The sequence below is a fragment of the Saimiri boliviensis genome, chromosome 1, assembly GCF_048565385.1.
Source record: "Saimiri boliviensis isolate mSaiBol1 chromosome 1, mSaiBol1.pri, whole genome shotgun sequence".
NCBI lineage: Eukaryota > Metazoa > Chordata > Mammalia > Primates > Cebidae > Saimiri > Saimiri boliviensis.
Genome location: NC_133449.1, coordinates 274994590 through 275018874, shown reverse-complemented (window position 1 = coordinate 275018874; position 24285 = coordinate 274994590). Strand labels below are relative to the sequence as shown.

Below are 24285 nucleotides of genomic sequence, written 5' to 3'. Positions count from 1 at the left end.
ACCATGCCTTCTGAAAAAGGATTTCTATTCCCAACAATAGAAAAAGAGGAATTGCTCCCTAACTCATTTTATGAGGCCAGCATCATCCTGATATCAAAACCTGGCAGAGGCATAACAAAAAAAGAAAATGTTAGGTTAATATCACTGATGAACACTTATGTGAAAATCTTCAATAAAATACTGGCAAACCGAATCTAGCAGCACATCCAAAAGCTTATCCACCATGATCAAGTCAGCTTCATCCGTGGAATGCAAGGCTGGTTCAACATATGCAAATCAATAAATGTAATCCATCACATAAACAGAACCAATGTCAAAAAGTGCATGATTATCTCAATAGATGCAGAAAAGACCTTTGACAAAATTCAACAACTCTTCATGCTAAAAACTCTTTATACTCTATGTACTGAAAGATCATATCTCAAAATAATAAGAGCTACTTGTGACAACCTCACAGTTAATATTATACAGAATGGGCAAAAGCTGGAGGCATTTCCTTTGAAAACCAGCAAAAGACAAGGATTGTCCTTTCTCACCACCCCTATTCAACATAATATTGGAAATTCTGGCCAGGGCAATGAGGCAAGAGAAAAAAAAAAAACAAAGGGTATTCAAATAGGAAGAGAGAAAGTCAAACAGTCTCTCTTTGCAGATTCACTGTATATTTAGAAAACCCCATTTTCTCAGCCCACAATCTCCTTAAGCTGATAAGTAACTTCAACAAAGTCTCAAGATACAAAACCAATATGTAAAAATCATAAGCATTTTTATATTCAAAAATATACAGAGAGCCAAATCATGAGTAAACCTCCATTCATAATTGCTACAAAGAGAATAAAATACCTAGGAATACAACTTACAAGGGATTTCAAGGATCTCTTCAAGGAGAACCACAAACCACTGCTCAAGGAAATAAGAGAGGACACAAACAAATTGAAAAATATTCAATGCTCATGGATAGGAAGAATCAATAGCATGAAAATGGCCATACTGCCCAAAGTAATTTATAGATTAAATGCTACCCCCATCAAGCTACCATTGACTTTCTTCACAGAATTGAAAAAAAAAAAAAAAAAGACTTTAAATTTCATGTGGAACCAAAAAAGATCCCATATAGCCAAGAAATTCCTAAGCAAAAAGAATAAAGCTGGAGGCATCATGCTACTTGACTTTATACTTCAAGACTACAGTAACCAAATCAGGATGGTACGGGTACCAAAATAGATATATAGACCAGTGGAACAGAACAAAAGGCTCTCTCAGAAATAACGTCACCCATCTACAACCATCTGATCTTTGACAAACCTGACAAAATACAGCAATGGGGAAAGGATTCCCTATTTAACAAATGGTGTTGGGAAAACTAGCTAGCCATATACAGAAAACTAAAACTGGACGATTTTCTTATACCTTATTCAAAAATTAACTCAAGATGGATCAGTGACATAAACATAAGACCTAAAACCATAAACATCCTCGAAGAAAACCTAGGCAATATGATTCAGGACATAGTCATGGGCAAAGGCTTCATGACGTAAACAACAAAAGCAATGACAACAAAAGCCAGAATTGACAAATGGAATCTAATTAAACTAAAGAGCTCTGCACAGGAAAAGAAACTATCATCAGAGTGAACAGGCAACCCACAGAATGGGAGAAAAATTTTGCAATTTATCCATCTGACAAAGGGCTGATATCCAGAATTTACAAGGAACTTAAACAAATTTATAAGGGGAAAAAAAAAATCAAGAAGTGGACAAAGAATATGAACCGATATTCTAAAATAAGTAGAGAGATACGTGCTGTTTGTAAGTTAATATACTCCATATTATTATAATATCAATTCTGCCTACATTCATCTACAGACTAAAAACAGTCTCAGCAAAATCCCAGTGGACACTTGTATAGAAATTGGCATATCAAAATGCAAGGGTCCTAGAAAAACTGACAACTGTAAAACAGAAAAAAAACATTAAATGACAAAAACAACCTCCTTTCATGGTTTTTTTTATAAAGCTACACAAAATGTATTTTTGTAGACATAGACAAATAGTGAATGGGAGTAAAAAGATGTCCAGAGATAGATTCATACATGCAACAAAAGTATATAAATAATTCAATGGAGAAATGGTAGTCATTTCAACAAAAAAATGTTGAAAATAAGATATTACCAAATACAAAAAAAGAAAAGAACTTTGATCCATACCACACACCATCTACATTAACTTAAAATTGATCATAGATCTATATTTATATCTATGATATAAAATAAATACAATACTGCCTTGAATTAGGCAGCAAAATATTCATCCATTATAAAAGTTGATAAATTACATTTCATTAAAATGAAGAACTTTCATTTACTGAAGGTCAGTTTAAAGGAATATAAATTCAAGCCATTGACTGGTAGAAAAAAAGAATTGTGAAGCATGTATCAGAAAAAGAATTGCATCCAGCATAACCAAATTCAATAATGAAGAAGCAACCCTTCTAACAGTCAGGCCCCTCTGCTGCAGGTCTGCTGGAGTTTGCTGGAGGTCCACTCCAGACCCTGCTTGCCTGGAAGTCAACTGGCGGTGCTGCAGAATAGCAAAGATTGCTGCCTGTTCCTTCCTCTGATACCAAAAGGGTACCTCCCAGCTGTCAGCCAGAACTCTCCTGTATGATGTGTCTCCCAGTTAGGATGGGGTAGGGATAAGGGAGCCACGTGAGGAGGCTGCTTGTCCCTTAGGGGAGCTCAAGCACTGTGCTGGGGGATCAGTCGCTCCCTTCAGGGCTGCCGGGCAGGGATGTTTAAGTTTGCTGATGTGGAACCCAAACTGCCCCTTTTCCCAGGTGCTCTGTACCAGGAAGGTGGGGGCTTTATTTATAAGTCCCTGACCAACTGCTGCCTTTTTTTCAGAGATGCCCTGTCCAGCATGAAGAGAGTCTAGTTACAGTCTGCCCACAGAGGCCTTGCTGAGCTGCCATCAGCCCTGCCCAGTTTCTGTGTAAACTTCCCAGCGACTGCTTACACAAGCGAGTTTAGAACAGCCTGTCCGAGCCTCAGTAATAGTGAATGCCCCTGCCCTGCACTGAGCTCCAATGTCTCAGGTCAAGCTCAGATTGCTGTGCTGGCTGCGGGAATTTCAAGTCAGCGGATCTTAGCTTGCTGGTCTTCATGGGGGTGGGACCCACTAAGCCAGAGCACTTGGCTTCCTGGCTTCGGCCCCCTTTTTACAGGGAAATGACCAGTTCTGTCTCGCCGGCATTCCAGGTACCACTGGAGTATGAGAAAAAAAAAAAAAAAAACTGCTGTGGCTAAATTGGCCACCCAGTTTTGTGCCGGAAACCTGGGCACTGATACTGCAGGCACTGGAGGTAATCTCTTTGTCTGCAGTTTGTCAAGACCATGGAAAAGAATACATTTATTCAGTCAATAAACATAAAAAAATGCTCTTCATCACTGATCATTAGAGAAATACAAATCAAAACCACAATGAGATACCATTTCATACCAGTTAGAATGGTGATCATTAAAAAGTCAGTAAGCAACAGATACTAGAGAAGATGTGGAGAAATAGAAATACTTTTACACTGTTGGTGGGAGTGTAAATTAGTTCAACCATTGTTGAAGACAGTGTGGTGATTCTTCAAGAACCTAGAACCAGAAACACCATTTGACTCAGCAATCCCATTACTGGGTATATACCCAAAGGATTATAAAACATTCTATTATAAAGACACATGCACATGTATGTTTATTGTAGCACTATTCACAATAGCAAAGACTTGGAACCAACCCAAATGCCTATCAGTGGTAGACTGAATAAAGAAAATGTGGTATATATACACTATGGAATACTATGCAGCCATGAAAAAGGATGAGTTCATGTCCTTTGCAGGGATATGGATGAAGCTGGAAACCATCATTCTTAGCAAACTAACACGAGAACAGAAAACCAAACACCACATGTTTCACTCATAGGTGGGAGTTAACAATGAGAACACACAGACACAGGGAGGGGAACATCACACACCAGGGCCTTTCGCAGGGGGTGGGGCAGGGGAGTGACTGCATTAGGAGAAATGCCTAATGTAGATGATGGGTTAATGGGTGAAGCAACCCACCATGGCATGTGTATACCTATATAACAAACCTGCACGTTCTGCTCATTTGTCCCAGAACTTGAAGTACAATTTTAAAAAAAGAAAAAAAATGTAAAAGAAAAAAAATTATAAAATCAAAAGTTTAGTCGAGTGGCACCTGGAACACCAGTGAGACAGAACTGCTCATTCAAGCGAGCTGGCTTGGTGGGTCCCACCCCCAGGAAAACTGGCAAGCTAATCTCCCCTGGCTTGAAATTCTTGCAGCCAGCACAGCAGTCTGAGCTGGACCTAGGACATTAGAGCTTGGTGAGGGGAGGGGCACCTGTCATTGCTGAGGCTCCACTAGGTGGTTTCAACATTGCCTGTGTAAAAAAAAAGCCACTGGAAAGTTTACACAAAAGCTGGGCAGAGCCCAGCATGGCAGCTCAGCAAGACCTCTGCAGGCAGACTGTCAAATAGATTCCCTTCTTGCTGGGCAGGACATCTCAGAAAAAAAAAGAGACAACAGCCGTCAGGATTTACAAATGCCCATCAGTGACAGACTGGATACAGAAACTATGACAAATATACACCACGGAATACTATGCAGCCATAAAAAAAGAAGATTTCATATCCTGTGCAGGGACCTGGATAAAACTGGAAATCATCAATCTCAGCAAACTGACACAGGAACAGAAAACCAGGCACCATGTGTTCTCACTCATAATTGAATGTTGAACAACGAGAACACATGGACACAAGCAGGGGAACATCACACACCGGAGCCTGGGGGGTGAGGGGCTAAGGGAAGAATAGTAGGGGGTGGGGGGAGTTGGGGGAATAGCATTAGGAAAAATACTTAATGCAGATGATGGGCCAATGGATGCAGCAAACCACCACCGTGGTACTTGTATACCTATGTAACAAACCTGCACGATCTGCATATGTACCCCAGACCTTAATGTATAATAAATAAATTTTTAAAAAGAAAAATTCCAGTAAAATATAAACAAAGACAAATATGTAAATGGACAATTCCTCAACGACTGTATATGGGTGGCAAATAAACATGTGACAAATGTTTGAAGTCATTAGCTATGGGGGAATATAAAAATCAAAATGAGATACTACTGCTCACTTGAATAGTTAAAATTAAAGAGATTGACTGCACTAAGTATTGGTGAGAATGTGGAGCAATTGGAACCTTCGTACATACTGGTGGAAATGTTAAAATCATGCAACTACTTTGAACAATCTGTCAGTTTCTTAAATATCAAACATTTACCTTCTGTATGGTCAACGATTACTCTTCTAGATATTTACTCAAGAGAAATGAAAGCCTGTGGCTATCCGATGATGTAAAAGTGTGTACGTGTGTCCTCGCATACATATTTGTATAAATATAATATTCCAGGGTTGGAAACAATCCAAAATGGCAATTATGAGGTGGGTGGATAAGAAAATTGTTATATTTTTATATATTGAAGCGCTATTTAGCTATTAAAGGAAGAAAACTATTCATGCACTCAACAAGAGTGAACACACAGGATTCATTTACATAGAATTCTAGAAAATCCAGTCGATTGTCTGGGCTCAGTAGCTTACTCCTGTAATCCCAGAACTTTGGGAGGCCTAGGCAGGTTGATCATCTGAGGTTGGGAGTTCAAGATCACCCTGACCAACATTGAGAAACCCCATCTGTATTAAAAATGCAAAAAAAAAAAAAAAAACAACTATTCATGCACTCAAATATTAGATGGGCATGGTGGTGCATGCCTGTAATCCCAGCTACTGGGAAGGCTGAGGCAGGAGAATCACTCGAATTTAGAAGGCAAAGGTGGCGGTGAACCAGATCGCACGATTCCACTCCAGCCTGGGCAACCAGAGCAAGACTTCATCTCAAAAATAAAAAAAAAAAAAAAAAAAAGAAAGAAAAGAAAAAAGAAAGAAGGAAAGAAGAAAGAAAGAAAGAAAGAAAGAAAGAAAGAAAGAAAGAAAGAAAGAAAGAAGAAAGAAGGGAGTCAAGGAGGGAAGGAAGGAGGGAAGGAGGGAAGAAGGGAGGAAGGGAAGGAGGGAGGGAGGGTGAGAAGGAAGGAGGCAAGGGAAGGAAGGGAAGGAAGGGAAGAAAGGAAGGAAGAAAGGAAGGAAGGAAGGGAAAGAAAAGAAAAGAAAATCTATTGAAAGAAAGCAGATCAGTGTTATACTTGTATACTTTACATTTGTGCCATTTACTGCAGGTCAATTACACCTCAATGATGCAATTAAAAGAATGGAAATAAAACCATAGTTTCCTAAGATAATATGTATAGCATTTATGAAATTCCATTTTGTAGTCCTGGAAAATAATTGGACCAAAGTCGTAGGGACAAAAGCTATATTTGCTTCCTATATAATTTTGCCCTTGAGAGTTTTGCTTGGTACCACTGAGATCAGCTGAATTTGTCTACAAATGAAGAGCATCATATTAATTACTTCTACCTCATAATCAAGTCACAGAGAAATCACATACTGTATATTTGATAACAAATTGGATTTCTACTAAGATGTCCGCAAATTATTTGCACTGTGTCCTTGGGAAAATTACTTGAATTTTTTTTTATCTCAGTTTATTCTTCTGTAAAATTGGAGTGGCGATAATTGTGCCTGTCTTAAAAAAATTGTGATGAAGCCTAAATGAGCCAATAAATATAAACTTCTAAACAGTTTCCACTTCAGAGCAAGAGCTAAATACATGATGAACACTATATTGTGGAAGAAAGAGCAGACAAAATGTTTACGACAGTCTAGATGCTATAATTTGACTAAAGAACATATATGTTGTAGCTTATGTAGGGCTTACTGAGAAGATGAAAACATTTGTTCAGAGAGGAATGCTGAAGAACTGACAAAGCTTCATGGGACCCCTGATCTGAATAAATGAACAAATACCCTTGGTGACGGAAGGGGAATCATTCTTTTTGTGAGGTACCCAACATTTATTGAATTCCTAATATGCACATATGCTAGATGGATGAAGAAAAGACACATGTATTATTATAAATATTTGGTCTCATTCAGACTCAAAAATATTCAATTGTCCAGCAATAACATGGTTCATTATCTAAGTTGATATAATGTCATTGTTTACAACTTTCTGATAATGTGTGATTGCATTGAAAAAAGTTACAATGTGTTACTTTTAAAATGAATGTAGGATTTCAATCATAAACATTTGGTGCAACAAATGCTAAGGAGAAATAAAGGAATAACCAACATTGATGACTTTTTCTTGAAACACGACAAAAACTGTCAATAACAGACACTTACTGAGCTTTTGTAGCTACTGGTATGAACAGCCCCTTATCCTTAAAAAAAAAAAAATGGATGAATGCTTATTTCCATCTCAGTACTGCAGAAAACTTAAAAATAATTTGTACTTTTATCTAATAGGCCTGCATACAAGAGACACCAACACCAAGCAGTCATATACCATTTCAATGAAACACAAATCTACATTGCTTTGGATATGAACATGCTAGTACATATACCTTGATCATTGGGAAACTAGATTACTTCTTCATTGTTTCAAGAATTTTACTTTAAGCAACGTGAAAATTTTAAACATTTTATGTATACTGATAAAAATTCTGCCAGAGTAAAATAATCTCCAATATTAACAAGAAGTCATGTTTCAAAAATGATGTTAAACAATATACAAAATGCATAATTTGGTACTAATAATTTATTTTTTAAAAACAGATGAACAGGGAATCATAATGGAATAAACCTAAAGCTAATCCAAATTTTCAAGCTAATATCAGCTTAGGGCATTAACTACAGATTGGATTTTATGGACTGTTTCTTAATTACAAAGGTTAACATGTTTAATAATATATTAATCTGACCAACAAATTAAATCATCATTAAAATATATTTAGTGCAACAAATTGCTTTGTGAATTAACATATTTGGAAAGTCCTAAAGTGAAAATTAAGTAGTTATATATTTAGTATTGTGATTATTAATTTGCTGTGTGTAAAGGACATGAAATTAATTTAACCACTTATTTTCCCTAATTAAATTTTAAGCAAAGTAGAATTTTAGGTAATTTATTAGCCATATGTTTAATAGGTTAATGTATTGTCCATTTCTTCAGCTGTCAATATTTTCCTCCACACATCCACCTATCATTATCCACCCCATGCGTAAATTTCTATATGAGCCAACTACATTTAAATTCCCCTTTGAACAAACAATACATAAGATTTATTTATGTTTCTGGCATATTTAAAACCTATAAAATGGTAAAAAGTCATTTGAAATTTTGAAAGATATTATACTATACAAATTAATACTTTTATCTTTCTTATTGACTTAAATGTCATCCATTTAGCAATACTCTGTGTTTTGGGAATATAACTGACATAATATTATTTTAAAATGTTGATATGTATTAGGCCTTAGTGGATACAGAGAGGGGGTTATCACACATTGCGGGGAGGGGAACTAGGTCAGGGATAGCATCGTGAGCAAATACCTAATATAGATGACGAGTTGATGGGTGCAGGAAACCACAATGGCACATGTATACCCAGGCAACAAACCTGCACCTTCTGCACATGTATCCCAGAACTTAAAGTCTATATATATACATACATACATACACACACACACACACACACACACACATATATGAACAGTATTCAAAAGAAAATATTTCATCATTCTAGGATAACATATTTTTTCTAATTTATTTATTTCATTATTTTTTTGAACTTTTATTTAACCAAGAGAGACAATGAGACAAGAACTACACCAATGATAAAGGAATTAAAATCATCGACTCTGGACTTAAACTTCCTGGTTCTTAAACCCAGCTTTCTAATAAACATTGGGCAAATAATTTAAGTACTAGGTGCCTCAGTTTTATTATCTCCAGAAAAATACTATAATACTATCTACCTTGTACCCAGAGCATATCAAAGACAGCCAAGCTAAGAATTTGTGCTCTGGAAGAGTTTGATACTATTACTATGCTTGATTATACATTGTGCAACCTTTATTTTCCCACATAGTTTGTAAAGAGTGAGATTATTATATTTCTTTTTTTCTTTATGATAGGTTATTATAGTTCTAAAAACATAAATATTTTCAAAGCACTTACTTTATTAAATTGTTCCTAGCATCTGGGTCGTATGCCGTAACCTGTCCAATGATGCTGCCCTCCTTTACGTCTTCATCTACTTCTATCAAGTAAGAGACTTTACTGAACACAGGAGGCTCATCTATATCTTCCACAGATATTTTGACCACAGCCGTGTCTTTGAAAGGTCCCAGGTGTAAGAATCGTGGATCAGGGTGAGTGTTGCTGGCATCCACTCTTAAAGTGTAGAGCATTTTATTTTCAAAATCTAAATTCTGAAGTTAAATGAAAGAAATTAGTATAATTCAGAAGATATGACAATGGAGGATGATTGCAAATTTTAATAGCCAGCAATCCTAAATATACCAACAATTTTGTTTAAATAACTTTCTCAATTATTGCTTCATATGCATATAAAATAAATTTTAAGTATTTGTTTCACCATATACTTATTTATAGAGGGTTAATTTACTATAATGGAATACACATTAAGATTGAGTCTCACTTAGTAGTATACTTACATTTTTTGGTGACAGGTAAATGAAGTACTATCTAATGTATTTATAAATTATGTATTGTCAGTACTAAAGTTATACTGTTACAGTCAGAGGAAAAATATAATAAAATAGAAGTATAAAATAAAAGTTATTTCTATTTTATTAAAAAATTTAAGCACTTGTGGAAAGTAAGATATAAATAAAAAGTGAAATAAGAACAATATGAACTGATCAACATGGAGCTGTATTATTAGATGTAAAGATTCAGAATGTTCTCCCACACTGCATTGAAAATCGCGGCAACCAACAGAAAACACAAAGTATCTTCAAGTTTCATTTATTTAAATAGATCATCACACTCACAATGGAAGTATTTTGAAAAGTGCATGAAATAATGATAGCTGCATGTCTATTTTTTCCTCTATGGAGAAATGTAAAACAAGTACCTTTAAGTTTATCTAATTTTAATTTGACTGTTGTCTAGTGTAAGCATGAGCCGCTGAGGTTTATAAGTGCCAGTGATGAAGACATTTAACTTGTTTGAAGTGAGATCAGCACTATTCCCACTTATCTTAAGGATAGACAGCATGTAAAAGATGGGAGAAAATAAATCCCAGGCTTTTCTTCCCTTTACTGAAAAGCAAAAATAAATCATAAAGCACTCAATGAAAAAATGAAGACAGTGAAAAGAAACCTGTTTGACAGTTATAATCCCTTCCTGTGTATCCTTGTCAGTGATGACATCGAACATGTCTGCACCATCTCCTTCAGCAATGCTATATTCCATCTCTGCATTTTGCCCCACGTCAGGGTCATTGGCTTTTATCCTTCCAAGATGAGTTCCAAGAGGTACAGACTCAGGAGAATTAAATTGATACGTACCTATAAGTTAAGTAAGAACTGTTTTGACATTTCATCTTTAGATAACATTATTTCATTACCTCTGCATTTTTCACTTAAACATATTTATTTTAAATAGAGTTTTTATACTATTGAATTGTAAGCTGTCAAAAATTATATATTTATTAAGTTGGAAAAATAATTTATAACAGCAGAACACTCTCATTTTGTAAAGGAGAAGTGTAAGTCCCCAAAACGGAGAAGATTATTTAGACTATTGATGGTAGGCATGATATACGAATCTAAAACTTTTGACTTAAAAAAATATGAAAAGCAATTATTTACTGCTCATCTGGGGCTTTCAAAATGGTCATCGCATATTTTTTACATGTATTCAATTATTTTATAAAAATGCATTTATTATTTTATTCTGAATAGGGAATGAAAAATAATGCCATACAGACCAATGCATCTTTTCTTTGCCTGTTTGTTTTTAGTTTTAATATCTTTTAGTGGGGTATGGATTTTTCTATTTTTTGTATGTCAGCCAAGCATTATATTGTATTCTTCTGTCCCTAAAAGCATTTTAATTTGTGGCTACCTATTTAAGAGACAACAGGAAAAAGAAAATTTTAATGTTAATGAAGGTCAGAAATATTTTTGAACATTTACACTGTGCTGCAGGCTATACAAGGTCAAAGGGCTTATATGCTAATTTACTTAATCCTCACACCAGTCTGAAAAGGATCAATTTACCTACACCATCTTCAGGGCCAGGCCTTAAGGAAATTACCCTGAAGATTTGGGAAAGGGAAAATGTAAAACTAATTCTTTCTGACTTCAAAGTCTATATGATTTCTGGTTTATTTGGTGGTTGAGAATTTGAGTATATAAAACCAACTGCCTGGGTTTGAATTCTTACCACCTTGCCAGTTAGTTAAATTCTTTAAACTTTGATGTCCACATCTAAGAAATAGGAATGATAATGATAGTAATCATCATAGGTCTATTTTTTGGAATACATACATTTAGCTCTGGGTCTAGTCCTTAGTATTTTATTATTACTATTGCCATTCCAAACCTTTTGTTAACATTATTATAGATAACAGAATTACAGAATGTCAAGACATTAAGAATTCATCAAGCAATACACTTTATAAAGGATTATGAATGCAGAATTTAAGTTTATGTTATTTAGGCTTATTATTTGTGTTCTTGGTAAACTTTATCTGTATCATATGAATATGTCCATCAATCAAATTTTGATAAAACATTTTAAATCTAATTGACCTGAAAAAATGTTTTATTGTATTGAGATTAGTGATAAGAATTTAAATTTCAGCTTTTAACTGAATATTTTGAGATAAGGCTCCTTACATATTTATTCACTGCAACGTAACAAATTTCAGCAGAGAATGGAAATCTTTTTCTGCAGGACATCAGCAAATGAAAAGCATCCATGGTTTAATGTCCACCCTAAAATGATGACAACTCAAAGAGTGTTAACTGATGTAATTTTCGTAACTTGGTAACAGAGATATTACCAAACTTCAATGTCTAACATACCCTCACAAACACAGTAAACCATAATTCCATGGGACACTAAGAAAATAAAAACATGATGCTAAATAAGCCGATCTGCATTGATGTTTTTAAAATATGAAGAAGTCATTCTGTTTTATGATAATGTCCACCAGAAGCATTCCGAATCCAGGTGAACAGGTTAACTTCTCCTATGGATGTCAGCCAGACTCTCCACTTGGCCATCTTAGTGCTTAAACAATAGTCTCAGCCAGGTGAGATTGCTCACACTTGTAATCCCAGCACTTTTGGAGGCTGAGGCTGGTGGATCACGAGGTCAAGAGATTGAAACCATTCTGGCCAACATGGTGAAACCCTACTCTACTAAAAATACAAAAATTAGCTGGGCGTGGTGGTGCGTACCTATCGTCCCAGCTACTCAGGAGGCTGAGGCAAGAGAATCGCTTGAAAACCAGAATCCATTAGAATTGATTTCAGAATCAATTAGAGAAGATATTGTAAGTTTTACATACAAAGTAGCTGAAGTAAGACAAGTGAAAGACACAGTATTTGAATCCATATAGCCAGACAAGAGAGCCCACAATCCTAACCAAGGAGCAGATCCAGAGGAAAATTTTAAGATGGTCATAGTGAATACCAAGAAAGGATGTCTGGAAAACTTTCTAACACTTCAAAATTAGAAAAGTTAATTAAAAAGTTGCCAGAGAAGAGTAATACTTTGTTTTCACCCATTGCATGCTCCAAAAAATGATGAAAATAATCACCATCGCTATTTGCGGGAAATTGTGATTTTTTTTTTTTTTTTTTAGAGGAATGGATTGCGGTTTTGCCATTATGCATAAACCAATAGCAAAACTACAAGTATGAAGTGTAGATGTTAAACTCTATTAGTAGTGTGTTCGAGAAGTTTTTGAACATGAGATCACTGAAACATTCCTTACTCTGTGGAAATCGAGGAGGATTGTTGTTGACATCTGTCAGCGTGATGTTGACTGTGGTGGTTCCAGAAAGGCCTCCCATCTGGCCGCCCATGTCTTTGGCCTGTATAACAACCTGGTACTGCTCTCTATTTTCTCTGCTCATGTCTGGCAATGCAGTTTTTATTATACCTTTTGAAAAAAGTTGACACAAGTTTTGCAATTAAATCACTGAATTTTAAAATTAAGCAAGACAAAACTCATTTTACAGAAGTTGATTATAACAGACATAAATGTCAGTTTATTTAAATATGCCTTTCAATCCATAATCACCTTAACATAATTCACAGAACAGGAAGAATTTTGCCATAGGCTACTGTTCATGAAATGAGTTTTGCTAAATCAATGTATTTATTTTGTTGAATACAAAAATTAACTTCAGTCAAAAATCTTTAGACAAATACAGTTGTTTAATTTTGATAATTGTCACATTCAAGTTTTGAGTATTCTCTGTACGATATAATGTGCTGAATCTCTGTGAAATTTTCTATCTAAGTATTTCAAATTTAAACCCAATGAATAAAAGTTTAAAGAGCTAAGGGTTCTAATAAGTTAAATAATAGAAAGTTTACATTTGTTTATATTCGATACAACGGGAAACAAAAAGAAACATGGAACTGAATGAATAATGGTTTAAAAATATTTTTAAAATCTCTAAGTTAATATACATCTTAATGTATTATACAATAAGAGGTCAGCCAAGATTAAATGTTGTACCTGATTCTGGGTCCACTGAAAAATATGGCTGTCCTTGCAATATGCTATAGACCACTTTGGCACTATTTCCATAGTTGGCGTCATCTGCATCAGTTGCTGTCACTTGTATAACAGATGTACCTACATGAAACCCCCCATCCCCAAACAGAGACATTTACATACTTCCAAATTTAAAACAATCTTTCTTAAAAATATGTTGCTGTCAGTGTTATGTATTAGGCAATGTTTTATGTTTGAAGAAATTTAAATACTTCCTCAAAAAAGTTACTTTTCCTTCTCATTTTCTATAACCTTAAGTGTTTCTTAATTTTTTAATCTAAGAAAAAAGTATCAAAATATATTTTTATCAGTAAGATGAATATAATGAGTCTAATTAAGTACTATATTTTTAATTGATTGAAAATATTTTAGGGGAAAACAGTCTTAAAATGAATATAAGGCACATGAAATTTATAAGTAGTACATTTACTGCTAACTGAAAACATGTATTTAGAAAACAAATCTAATATTATTTTATCCTCCTTGTGTTTTCACTCTGGTATATTTGACTGTGAATAGTTAATAAAATAAAGAGACAGTTTCTATGAAAAAACAAACCAAAATCCTGTAAAATTGACCTGCAAGATATCTTTTGTTCCCAAGATATATCTAATTATTAATGGCCTATATCTTTCTTTTAAACATAGATAATATGGTTAGTTATGATTACCCTTATTGACATGCTGCATAATATAGGTTATTTCCTGCACATTTGTAAATCAGTATTATCCAAAAGAAGATGTAAACTGTGTAATTCTGGGGCCACATGCAATATTGTAATTTAACCTTGCTATCTAATTTTATATCATAAAACTTAAATCATTTTAAACTTTGTTTCAAATATTTCAAAAGATAAAAGTGCTTTAAAAGTGGGAATAAACATAATAAAATGTATTGATGATTTTTAAAATTTTTTTGTGTGTATTTCTATAAAGATTCAAAGCATGGTTCTAACATCACCCTTAACTAAAGCCTACGAGGCATGCCCTTGGACAAACCTAGATTGTAGGACATTTTCAGTATATTTTACATAATTTCTAAAAGTTTGAGTCTGGTTCTTACATATATTTTAAAGTTTTTAAAAACAAGGAGAATTCCATCTTGACCCCACCACCCGTTTTAATAAGCCCACATACATTACACACTCAATAGCTTGTCTAATTGAATTATGGTGGAGGTTTCTCCAATGCTGTGTGTATATGTGTATGGCAATTCCAAATATATATATATATATATGGTAATTAAGATAAATACTAACAGCTTATTTCCTGTCATAATATTTGAATGTTAACACATAAATTGAGCAAAGCTTTTTAATGTTTCCTCAAAATTAATTAGCATAACTATGAGAACTTGAGTTAATTCTCTTGAGGCCCTTGTTTTCTCAGCTGTGATGAAATTGATGTGTCCTGTGAGTGGATGGAAGCACTACATATTTACTGAATTCATCCTGGCTGTAAGCTTTTATCATTAAAAAACTATCCACTCATGTGTTCACTAGATGAAAGAAAAATGATAAAGTTATTTTCATCCCCCCACACAAATCACTTTATGATGTGCAGAAGTTCAACAAAGTGGTATTTTTTAATTTACATGTAATGTCTTTTACATAACTCTATGTGATATATGTTAGAATAAGTGTGGTTTTCACAATTGGGGGTTATTGAAATATGAATTATTAAGCATTAAGAATATGCTAAAAATACAAATAGTTCATAATTTTAGGATATTTCTTGAGCTACCCATTTTATGTTTTTTTAACATCAGCATATTGTAAGATTTCAACGTGGGTACAGGTAAAAACAGTCTTCTATAGCTATTTGACTCTTTCGAATAATATTTTTGCTGTGAAATTTTAGTTTCAGTGATCAGCTCTTTCATTGGGTAGATGTTCTTTGAAGTTAAGCAAAGATGCTTCACAAAGAGGTTAATATAAACAGTAGAAATAAACTCTATGATGTGGCTAAAAAGCTAAAAGCACACATATAAAATGCTTGTTCCACCTCTCAGAACTCTGATAATACTAAGGATTGCTTTTAAACACTGGTAATCACTGATACAATATCATTGATATTTTATTTTTTAGCAAACTGAGAGACAGTATTGTGGATTATAGGAAATAAATAGTAGTTTTATTCAGAAATATAATGATTTATTACATAGTTAAAAGTAGTAATAAAATTAGATAGAAAATGGTTTATAAGTCTTTTAATAATTTTATAAATGTTTGTTTATAAAGACAAAATTAAAGAGAATACACTTGGATGTTTACATCCCTCTAAATTTTCCAAAATACATATATATACTTTTTATCTGTTCATTTTCATATTAGACAAATATAAAAATATACTAAGTAAAACATAGTGAAACTTGAATGACAAATGTATGTATTTCATCTCATATCAAAGAAATGAACTTGATTTTGAGATCATTATTTTTGCAATTCATATCTTTATGAGTTTTGCATATAATATGTCTTAATTTAAATAGAAAATATGTTAAAGAATCAAATAAGTTCACTGTAATTCTTAACTCATTATTTACTTAAATATTTAACTAATAATATTTAGGAAAAATTTCAAATACACAAAGGCTGATTCTATAATAGTAAATCATGAAGAAATGTTAAAAGCTGATAAATAAATAACTTGATGGCTACAGACTTGGGGTAACCAAAAGCACTTTTCTGGATATGTAAGAAAAACTCATCAATATAATTATTATTATAATTTAAAAATAAGAAAAGTCTAAATTACACAATGTAATCAAGCTATGTCAGTTGGTCTTACATATATGTATATTTATACATCATATTAGAGAAAGTTATATCAATTCAGGTTATTATACTATGCAAAATAAACTTTATATACAAAAGAAAAGATATCCCTCTATATATTTGTGCCTTAAATGTAAATATAAAAATGTTCTGAATCTGCTGTTCAAAATATTTAAAATATCAAATGTAAACGACCCCAAAACATAGGCCTTGTATTTATTATCTATCATTGATTAATTATATTTATATAGAAAGTTACAATGAAATATTTGTATACAAAGATTACTTAGGCAGTATAAATGTTACTAATTTAAAACTGTTTTACTGAACACAGATAATATTGAGAAAGGAAAATACGGCCTTTACTCTTCTTTAATAAACAGCAACCCTGTGGAGTGTTGATGTCAGAAAATATACTTCACAGCCCATTATGTTGTATAACATTTAAAAGCTTTTTCTCTCACACATACTTTCTCTTTGTGTATATCTATGTATATCTATCTATCATCTGTCTTTCTGTATGTCTGGAGTTGTTGATATAATGGTAAAACCAATTAAAGTGTAAAGAAACAGATTCACTCTATGAACTAGGAGAAACAAAGAAAAACGGTGAATAGTATGCTCTTTATTCTACCCTATAGCCTAAGGCCTGACTTTTGACCACTATAGAAAAGAAATTGGAATATTTTCAATATGAGAATAAGGTAATGAAATTTGTGGAAAATGAAAAACGAGGTTATTCTTCACACTTCTCTGTGAATCTGGTTTGACAGTTGGCTACTTGCTTCTGCCATAGTGTGATGACAGCCATTAATTTGAGGAGCAGGGGAAAACAGTGCCCTCAAAATAAATGTTTGTGCTGTGGGGGCCACAAATAAGAGAAGTAGGGGTGTTGTTTTCAGATATTGCAGTGGAATTGTAAGGGGGTCTATTAATTAGATGTTCAGGAATTGAAATCATGCTTTGTTAAATGTAAGTTCATTTTCCTGTTAAATGAAAACTCTTTAAGGGCAGAGTCCATATCTGGTTTATTCAACATTTTATGCTTAAAACCTAGCAGAGCATCTAGTGCAAAATCATAAGAACATTCACAGAATGCTTAATGTGGACTAGACATAGTTCTCAGTACCTAATCGGTTTTTATTACTTTATCTTCAGGGCGTATGCGGGATGTGGGCCTTGGGGCACATAAAAATTGCTAATGATCACAAACCCAGTGGGTGATAGAGCTGGCCTAGGTCTAATTCCATTCTAAATACATTTGGTAAAAAAAAAAGTTCCTTATAGATATTTTACCAAATGGCCTAACTCTCTGGTGTTACAGATACAACTGGATACAGTATTGAATTCACACATAGTAAACCTTTGGGACATGACGAATTCACTGACTGAGTTACTTTTATGGTCTGTAAAAAACTACAAAGGGATTCCTGGTTGGGGATCAAAGTGCTAGGAGGAGGACTAGATACGTTTTTGAGAGTGAAGGTAAGGAAAATTTCTAGTCATCGAGAAAGGGATGCATCCCAAATAGCCAAATTTACACAACAGGAATTTGCCTAGGAGAATTAGAAAACACGCACATGAAGAAAGTTCATAGAAAATCTTTAACCAACAGTATAATGATCACAAGAAATGAAAAATATAAAAAGTAGAAATGGAAATGGAAAATACAAAATGTTGTAAGCAAAGTATATCCCGTTATATTCAATTATATATCTTTATATAGCTTCCAGATTTTATGTTCTGATTAAAATGTGCTAATGTATTTCAGATTTTATGAGTTTATTGGAGGCAATTAAATTTAACTGAAAATGGGGTAGGGCATTTGGCACTAAGAATTTAAAGTGAAATATACCATATGATTGTGACAGACAGCAACTGAGACAGAGGGAAGCAACGAGGAAAGGAATTGGTGAGAGAGAAAAGGAAGAAACAAATACTTTAGGAAATAAAGAATGGAAATAAGGGGCAGATAAATGGAGATTACCAGAAGATAACATAGTAAAGAAGGGTAGGGCAATAATAAAGAAATCTTGTCTTATTCCATAAGACTCTGTTTTTTCACAAAGCTAATACTTGTTGCTTTCAACTCTGATTCAAATGAAATCCCTTGTACTATCTGAAAATAATTATAGAATTAAATTGTTGTGAATTATTTTACTTATAGATGTATTCTTAATTATTTGATTATATATCAGATTTAACTGTTAATATATGGATTACACAAGGCATGACAGAGTTCCTAAATATTACTTGCTAGTTTTTCTAAGTAAATTGGTTTTTTTTGCATGCATAGGTATAAAGAAAATCACACCTGCAATGATTATAATCAGTTAACATTTTATTTTCCTTTAAATTAGGTAGGAGACTTACAATAAAAGATTAACACAAGTTTAGGAAGTAAAATACGTCTACTTTTTATTTAGATATTATTTATATGGTTTTATATATATAGTGAGATATATGGTTATATACATAGTTTTATATATATTTGGTTATATATAGATATGTATGTATTAAAATGCAGGGGCTTTATCCCCTATATTCTTATTTAGATTTAATTTGAATGATAAGGGCATTTGATATAAAGTAATAAATGAGAAAGTTACTACTTTAGAGGAGTTATTCTCTTTTAATAAATTAAAAGTTTTCCAGATTACATTTTGAAAAATAAGCATAACTATTTAACAGAGAAAAATAGGCATTAAAAATGTCCAGCTATCTCTTTGATATGGTTTGGCTGTGTTCCCACCCAAATCTCATCTTGAATTGTAACTCCCACAATTCCCATGTCAATTATGGCGGCAGGTTTTTTCCCGCATAATTCTCCTGATAGTGACTGAGTCTCACGTGATCTGATGGTTTTAAAGACAGGATTTTCCCTGCACAAGTTCTCTTTCTTTGCCTTCTGCCATCCATGTAAGACATGACTTGCCCCACCTTGCCTTCTGTCATGATTGTGAGACCTCTCTACCCATGTAGAACTGTAAATCCATTAATCTCTTTTTCTTCCCAGTCTCAGGTATGACTTTATCAGCAGTATGAAAATGGACTGGTATACTCTGCATCTATTAACTTTCCTTTTTCTTTTTAAAAATAATCTAGTAGTAAGCTGATTCTGTGCAGTTTTGGTCAAGTCAGTTTAATTATTTTGGGCTCATTTTTATTTATTTATTAAAATAGGCAATTAAACCAAGTATAGTATCTTCTGCATATACATATTGTATCTAATAAAATATATTATACATTTATAGTTAAGTAATGGAAGTATATACAAAATTATAGGTGAACCAAGGTGGAAGCAAGTAATGTAATGTTAATATTAGTAATGAAGAATAACAAATGTTCTCTACAAACAAGATTAAAATTTATGTGTATTCTTAAACACTTAGTTTTTAATGCCAAAAGCTGCAGCCAGAGCCATACAGCTGCCTGCTGCTACATACTTGTCTCATTTCGTGGTAATTCTAGCCATGTAGTGAATGCAGCTGACAATGGCTCAAATCCTTGTTTTTGCAACCTAGACTAATCTGAAATTGTACTGCTTACACTTTAAAGCTTATGCAAATGAAATATAGATTGCCTAACAGAAAGAGATTTTGTACAGAAGGAGATTTTGTACAATATAAACTACAAACCATCTTTCCTACATAAACTTATGTATTGTATAATTTATTATGAATGCTGAAACCAGGATTTTAAAATACATGTGTGTATGTGTGTGTTTGTGTTTATTTCAGTCCTGATATTGTTACATACTCAACCAATATTAATAGAACCTAGTTATATTAATATTTCATATGAGACAAAGCATATTTGAATTCTGTATACAGCTGATAAATGGTAATATAAAAGTGAAATAGAATAGTCCACTGAAAATAATGTAGGAAAAAATACAGGTTATGTGTGGTTAGATATCAATAGTTTCTGATAGGGAAATAATTGTTTTTCCACAAAAGTGGGGTACTTCTTTGAAGAACTTTTGTGCATTCACATCTAAAGCAGTTATTATTAAAGTTTCTCATATTTAGATTTTTTCATTATCTTAATTACACTTTTTGTTTTTCTAGATATGTCAAATCTTTCTGAGGAAGGACAAGTGAAGGTTTTTGTACTGTAAGATTTCAAAATATCTCACAAAACAATATGTACATAAGAGAAATAGTAATATCTTATAAAAGGTACTAACTTAAAAACAGAATTACTTTAAAATAATCATCAATAGGAAGTTGATGAATATAATTTTATATGTACCTTTTTCTCACATATAAACCCACTTAAAAACCATGATAGGTGTCCAAAGTAGCCCACTGGTAAATCTATACAAACCAGTCCAGTACTTTCCATGCAACTCAGATTCTAAAAAATATAACAGGAAACATCCACTCATGTTTTATTTTAGGGCATTGTGATTTCACAGGAGTCCTGTCTAATTTGATAAATCCCTTTGGTGTTATTAGAGTGAATATCTGAAAAGGCTGTTGCAGTTCTGTTTAACTGCGTTTTCCTCAGATGGATGAGATTTCATTTGAGGTGAGAATAAATACGTTTTTAAAAACCTCTTGGTTCTTCCTACTGAAAAGCCCACATAGTTAACATTCTACATTAAACATTCAGCAAATGTGGATAAGTTTGTTTCTCCTCATATAGAAATTTAGACTGAAACATATATTAGTTATAAAAATGTCAAAATCTTACACTTAAAACTGGTTTCAAAATAATGTTCAACTAAATTGCATCAAATTTGGGAAATTGGTTGCAGATCTTATAAATTCACTTATATCACTTATTTTAGAAATATTTTATGATTTGAATCAGTTCTCATCCTCTCATTAATGAATCTAGACCTTTCATATTAATAGAGTTAAATGTAGTCATACACAGATAAAACTTTTTACAAGTGGTATCTAAAATGGTGGGCAGCAAGAAGTGAAACAATTATTTTTCAATTTGCATAAGCCAATGGTCAGTAGAAATGTGCACAAAAATAACATAAAAAGACTTGCAATCTTGTCATGATACTACCAGTTTATTTGATCTTAATTCAATTGCTTAGCCTTTCTGAATCTTCAGTTCCTAATTAACAGAACAGGGATTTAAAGTTCTATTTCTCATGCCTACCACATAAGTTGGCTGTAATGATCAAATGAGAAAACACTTCAGTAGAAATTTGCCAAATACAAGCATTAATTGTTATTCAAAATAATGCAAGCAAAATTGTCCAAAACTGCTGATACTGTCTTTATTTTTTTTTTATTTCTAGCAAAAATACATTCCACTTGACTGCTGTTTGAATGCCAGTTAAGTAGAGTTGAGGGTATTGATTGAAATAAAATGAATTAACTGCTATCAGTAATCATATTTTATACCAATTACAGCAAAACAGGAAAATTAAAATGCATAGAATTTAAAATAGAAGAGTTTGTTTAAACTAAATAGTAGTTTCCAGTTACAACTATTATCTTGAAAGAGGCCACATATCATAACCACATGTAAACAATAATTACCTGAGCAAACAAACAAATAAAAAGTTTACATGGATTAGAATATACCTACCGACTCCAGACATTTCAGGAACACTGGCAGTGTATAAGTCTTTTGTAAATTTCGGCTCATTGTCATTGATATCATGAATTTTAATGATAAATTCCGATTCCGGTTCCACCTGCCGCCCAGTTTTTCTGTCTATAGCCTTGGCACGAAGAATGTACAGAGATTTTTCTTCTCTGTCTAGTTTCTTTGCAGCATGAATGTCTCCTGTATTTTCATCTATAACAAATAGACTGCCAGCCCCATCTCCTGTTAGTATGTATTTTAAATTTCCATCTCCTTTATCTTGGTCAGTGTGAAGCTTTAGAGAGGTAGAAAAAAAGAGTTCTGTAAATATATACATTATCATTACATAAAACATAATTTTGGTGCTATGAATATATGTCCATATAACAGTTATGCAATTATTATCTTAATGATTATCTTGACTTTTACTGTGGGAGGCAGTTAAATATTTCTGTTCTTATACTCAAAATTTTTAACAGTCACATGTAGACATCATAAGAGACTAGATTTAAAGTAATGTGAAAATTTATATGTATCTGTCAAAACAAAGATATTTATCAGTAAAATGTTACAAAGATTTTGACCCCTAGTGCATTTAAAAAAAAAATTAACCTACATTTTGAGTGTAAAATATTAATTAATATTGATTACATTTAAAATGAGTAAGCTCTAAGATGTGAGGGATTTCTGAATTTATTATAATGACAAGGTTAGAGTAGATACCTTAATTTTTAACTGATTTTATTCCCCTTCAGGATAGATTATCCCCTTATCTGTGGGGGATACATTTCATAAGCGGATTCCTGAAACTGTGGATAGTACTGAATCCTGTATATACTATGTTTTTTCCTATACATACCTTTCTATGATAAAGTTTGATTTCTAATTTAGGCACAATAAGAGATATGCAACAGTAACTAATGATAAAATGGAATAATTATAACCATATACTGTAATGAAAGTTATGTGAATGATCTCTCGCTCTCTCTCAAAATATCTTATTGTTATTTACCATGGGTAATTGAAACCTCAGAAAGTAAAACCATGATTAAGGGGGAATTATGGAATTAGTTATAATATTCTTTGTAGAAACACAAGCTCTGTTTAAAAGAGACTAATGAGAGAGAGAGAGAGAGATTTTTAATTGCTTATTTCCTATATGACTCTAGGAGAACACATTTTCCACCACAATGTTTTCATTTTTATAAAATGTTGTATTTTTTAGATCTTTTAGGATTCAAGTAACATAAAACTCACAGCTTGTCGTCTGGCCATATGAACTATGTCTAAGGAAAAAATAGTATTTTTTCATAAATTATTTTATTTCCATTAATATGTGCCCATCTATAAAAATAACTTTTTAATGTAGAAGGCTGATCATGGAATATTTAAAACAAATAGATCATGTAATCCTAGAAATTATGAATTGAAAAAAAACCTTAAAGATTTTGCAATCCTAACATGATTCTAAAATTATAATTTTTAAAAAATAACTGAAAACAATAATTATTTATATCATAAATTATGGGCATAGTATGATATTTTTATATATGCTTACATTATAAAATTATTAAATAAAACTAACAAATCCATCACCTCACATACTAATAATTTGTTTTTGTGGTGAGAACATTTACAAAGAGGTGGATGGAGATGAGAGATATTGATCAAGAAATGCAAAATTTTCTTATTCAGGAGTAATAAGCTTCAGCGGTCTTTTGCTCTGCAAAGTGAGTATAATAAATGATAATAATTATATATTCAAAATTACCAGAAGAGTAAATTGTAAACAAAACTGGAGTTTTAACTAGCTTATCCCTGCTACCTTGACTTACATCATATACTATACATTTCCTATTACATCCTGCCCTCACCTCTTCAGTATTCCATTTTCTTTGAATTATTTGACTACTAAAATTCTGGTTTTTAATCACAGCCCAAATTATAAATGTTTCATATTTTACACCTCCTTTGCAAGTTCAGCATCAAAATAATTATCATATGTAGGTAGACTTTCCATCTGTGAAATATCTTCTCAAGACATCTTTCTTCATTTCTGTGGCTGCTTCGTATATTCTCTGTCATCTTATCTTCTCTGGGCCACCAGAGGAATCTTCTAATCATGCTGCCTCCACTCTTGCTCTACTTCAA

General features: G+C 32.8%; 1 protein-coding gene across 1 annotated transcript in view; it reads right to left on the bottom strand.

Moving 5' to 3' along the window:
- Nucleotides 1–24285, bottom strand: part of CDH9 (cadherin 9) — a 167985-nt gene that overhangs the window by 26678 nt on the left and 117022 nt on the right. The window contains exons 3-7 of the mRNA XM_010331608.3: nucleotides 22135–22429; nucleotides 13764–13883; nucleotides 13011–13178; nucleotides 10382–10569; nucleotides 9212–9465 (exon numbers count right to left, since the gene is read on the bottom strand). Of these exons, the coding sequence (XP_010329910.1) occupies nucleotides 9212–9465; nucleotides 10382–10569; nucleotides 13011–13178; nucleotides 13764–13883; nucleotides 22135–22429 (1025 nt within the window). The remainder of the gene's footprint in view (nucleotides 1–9211; nucleotides 9466–10381; nucleotides 10570–13010; nucleotides 13179–13763; nucleotides 13884–22134; nucleotides 22430–24285) is intronic.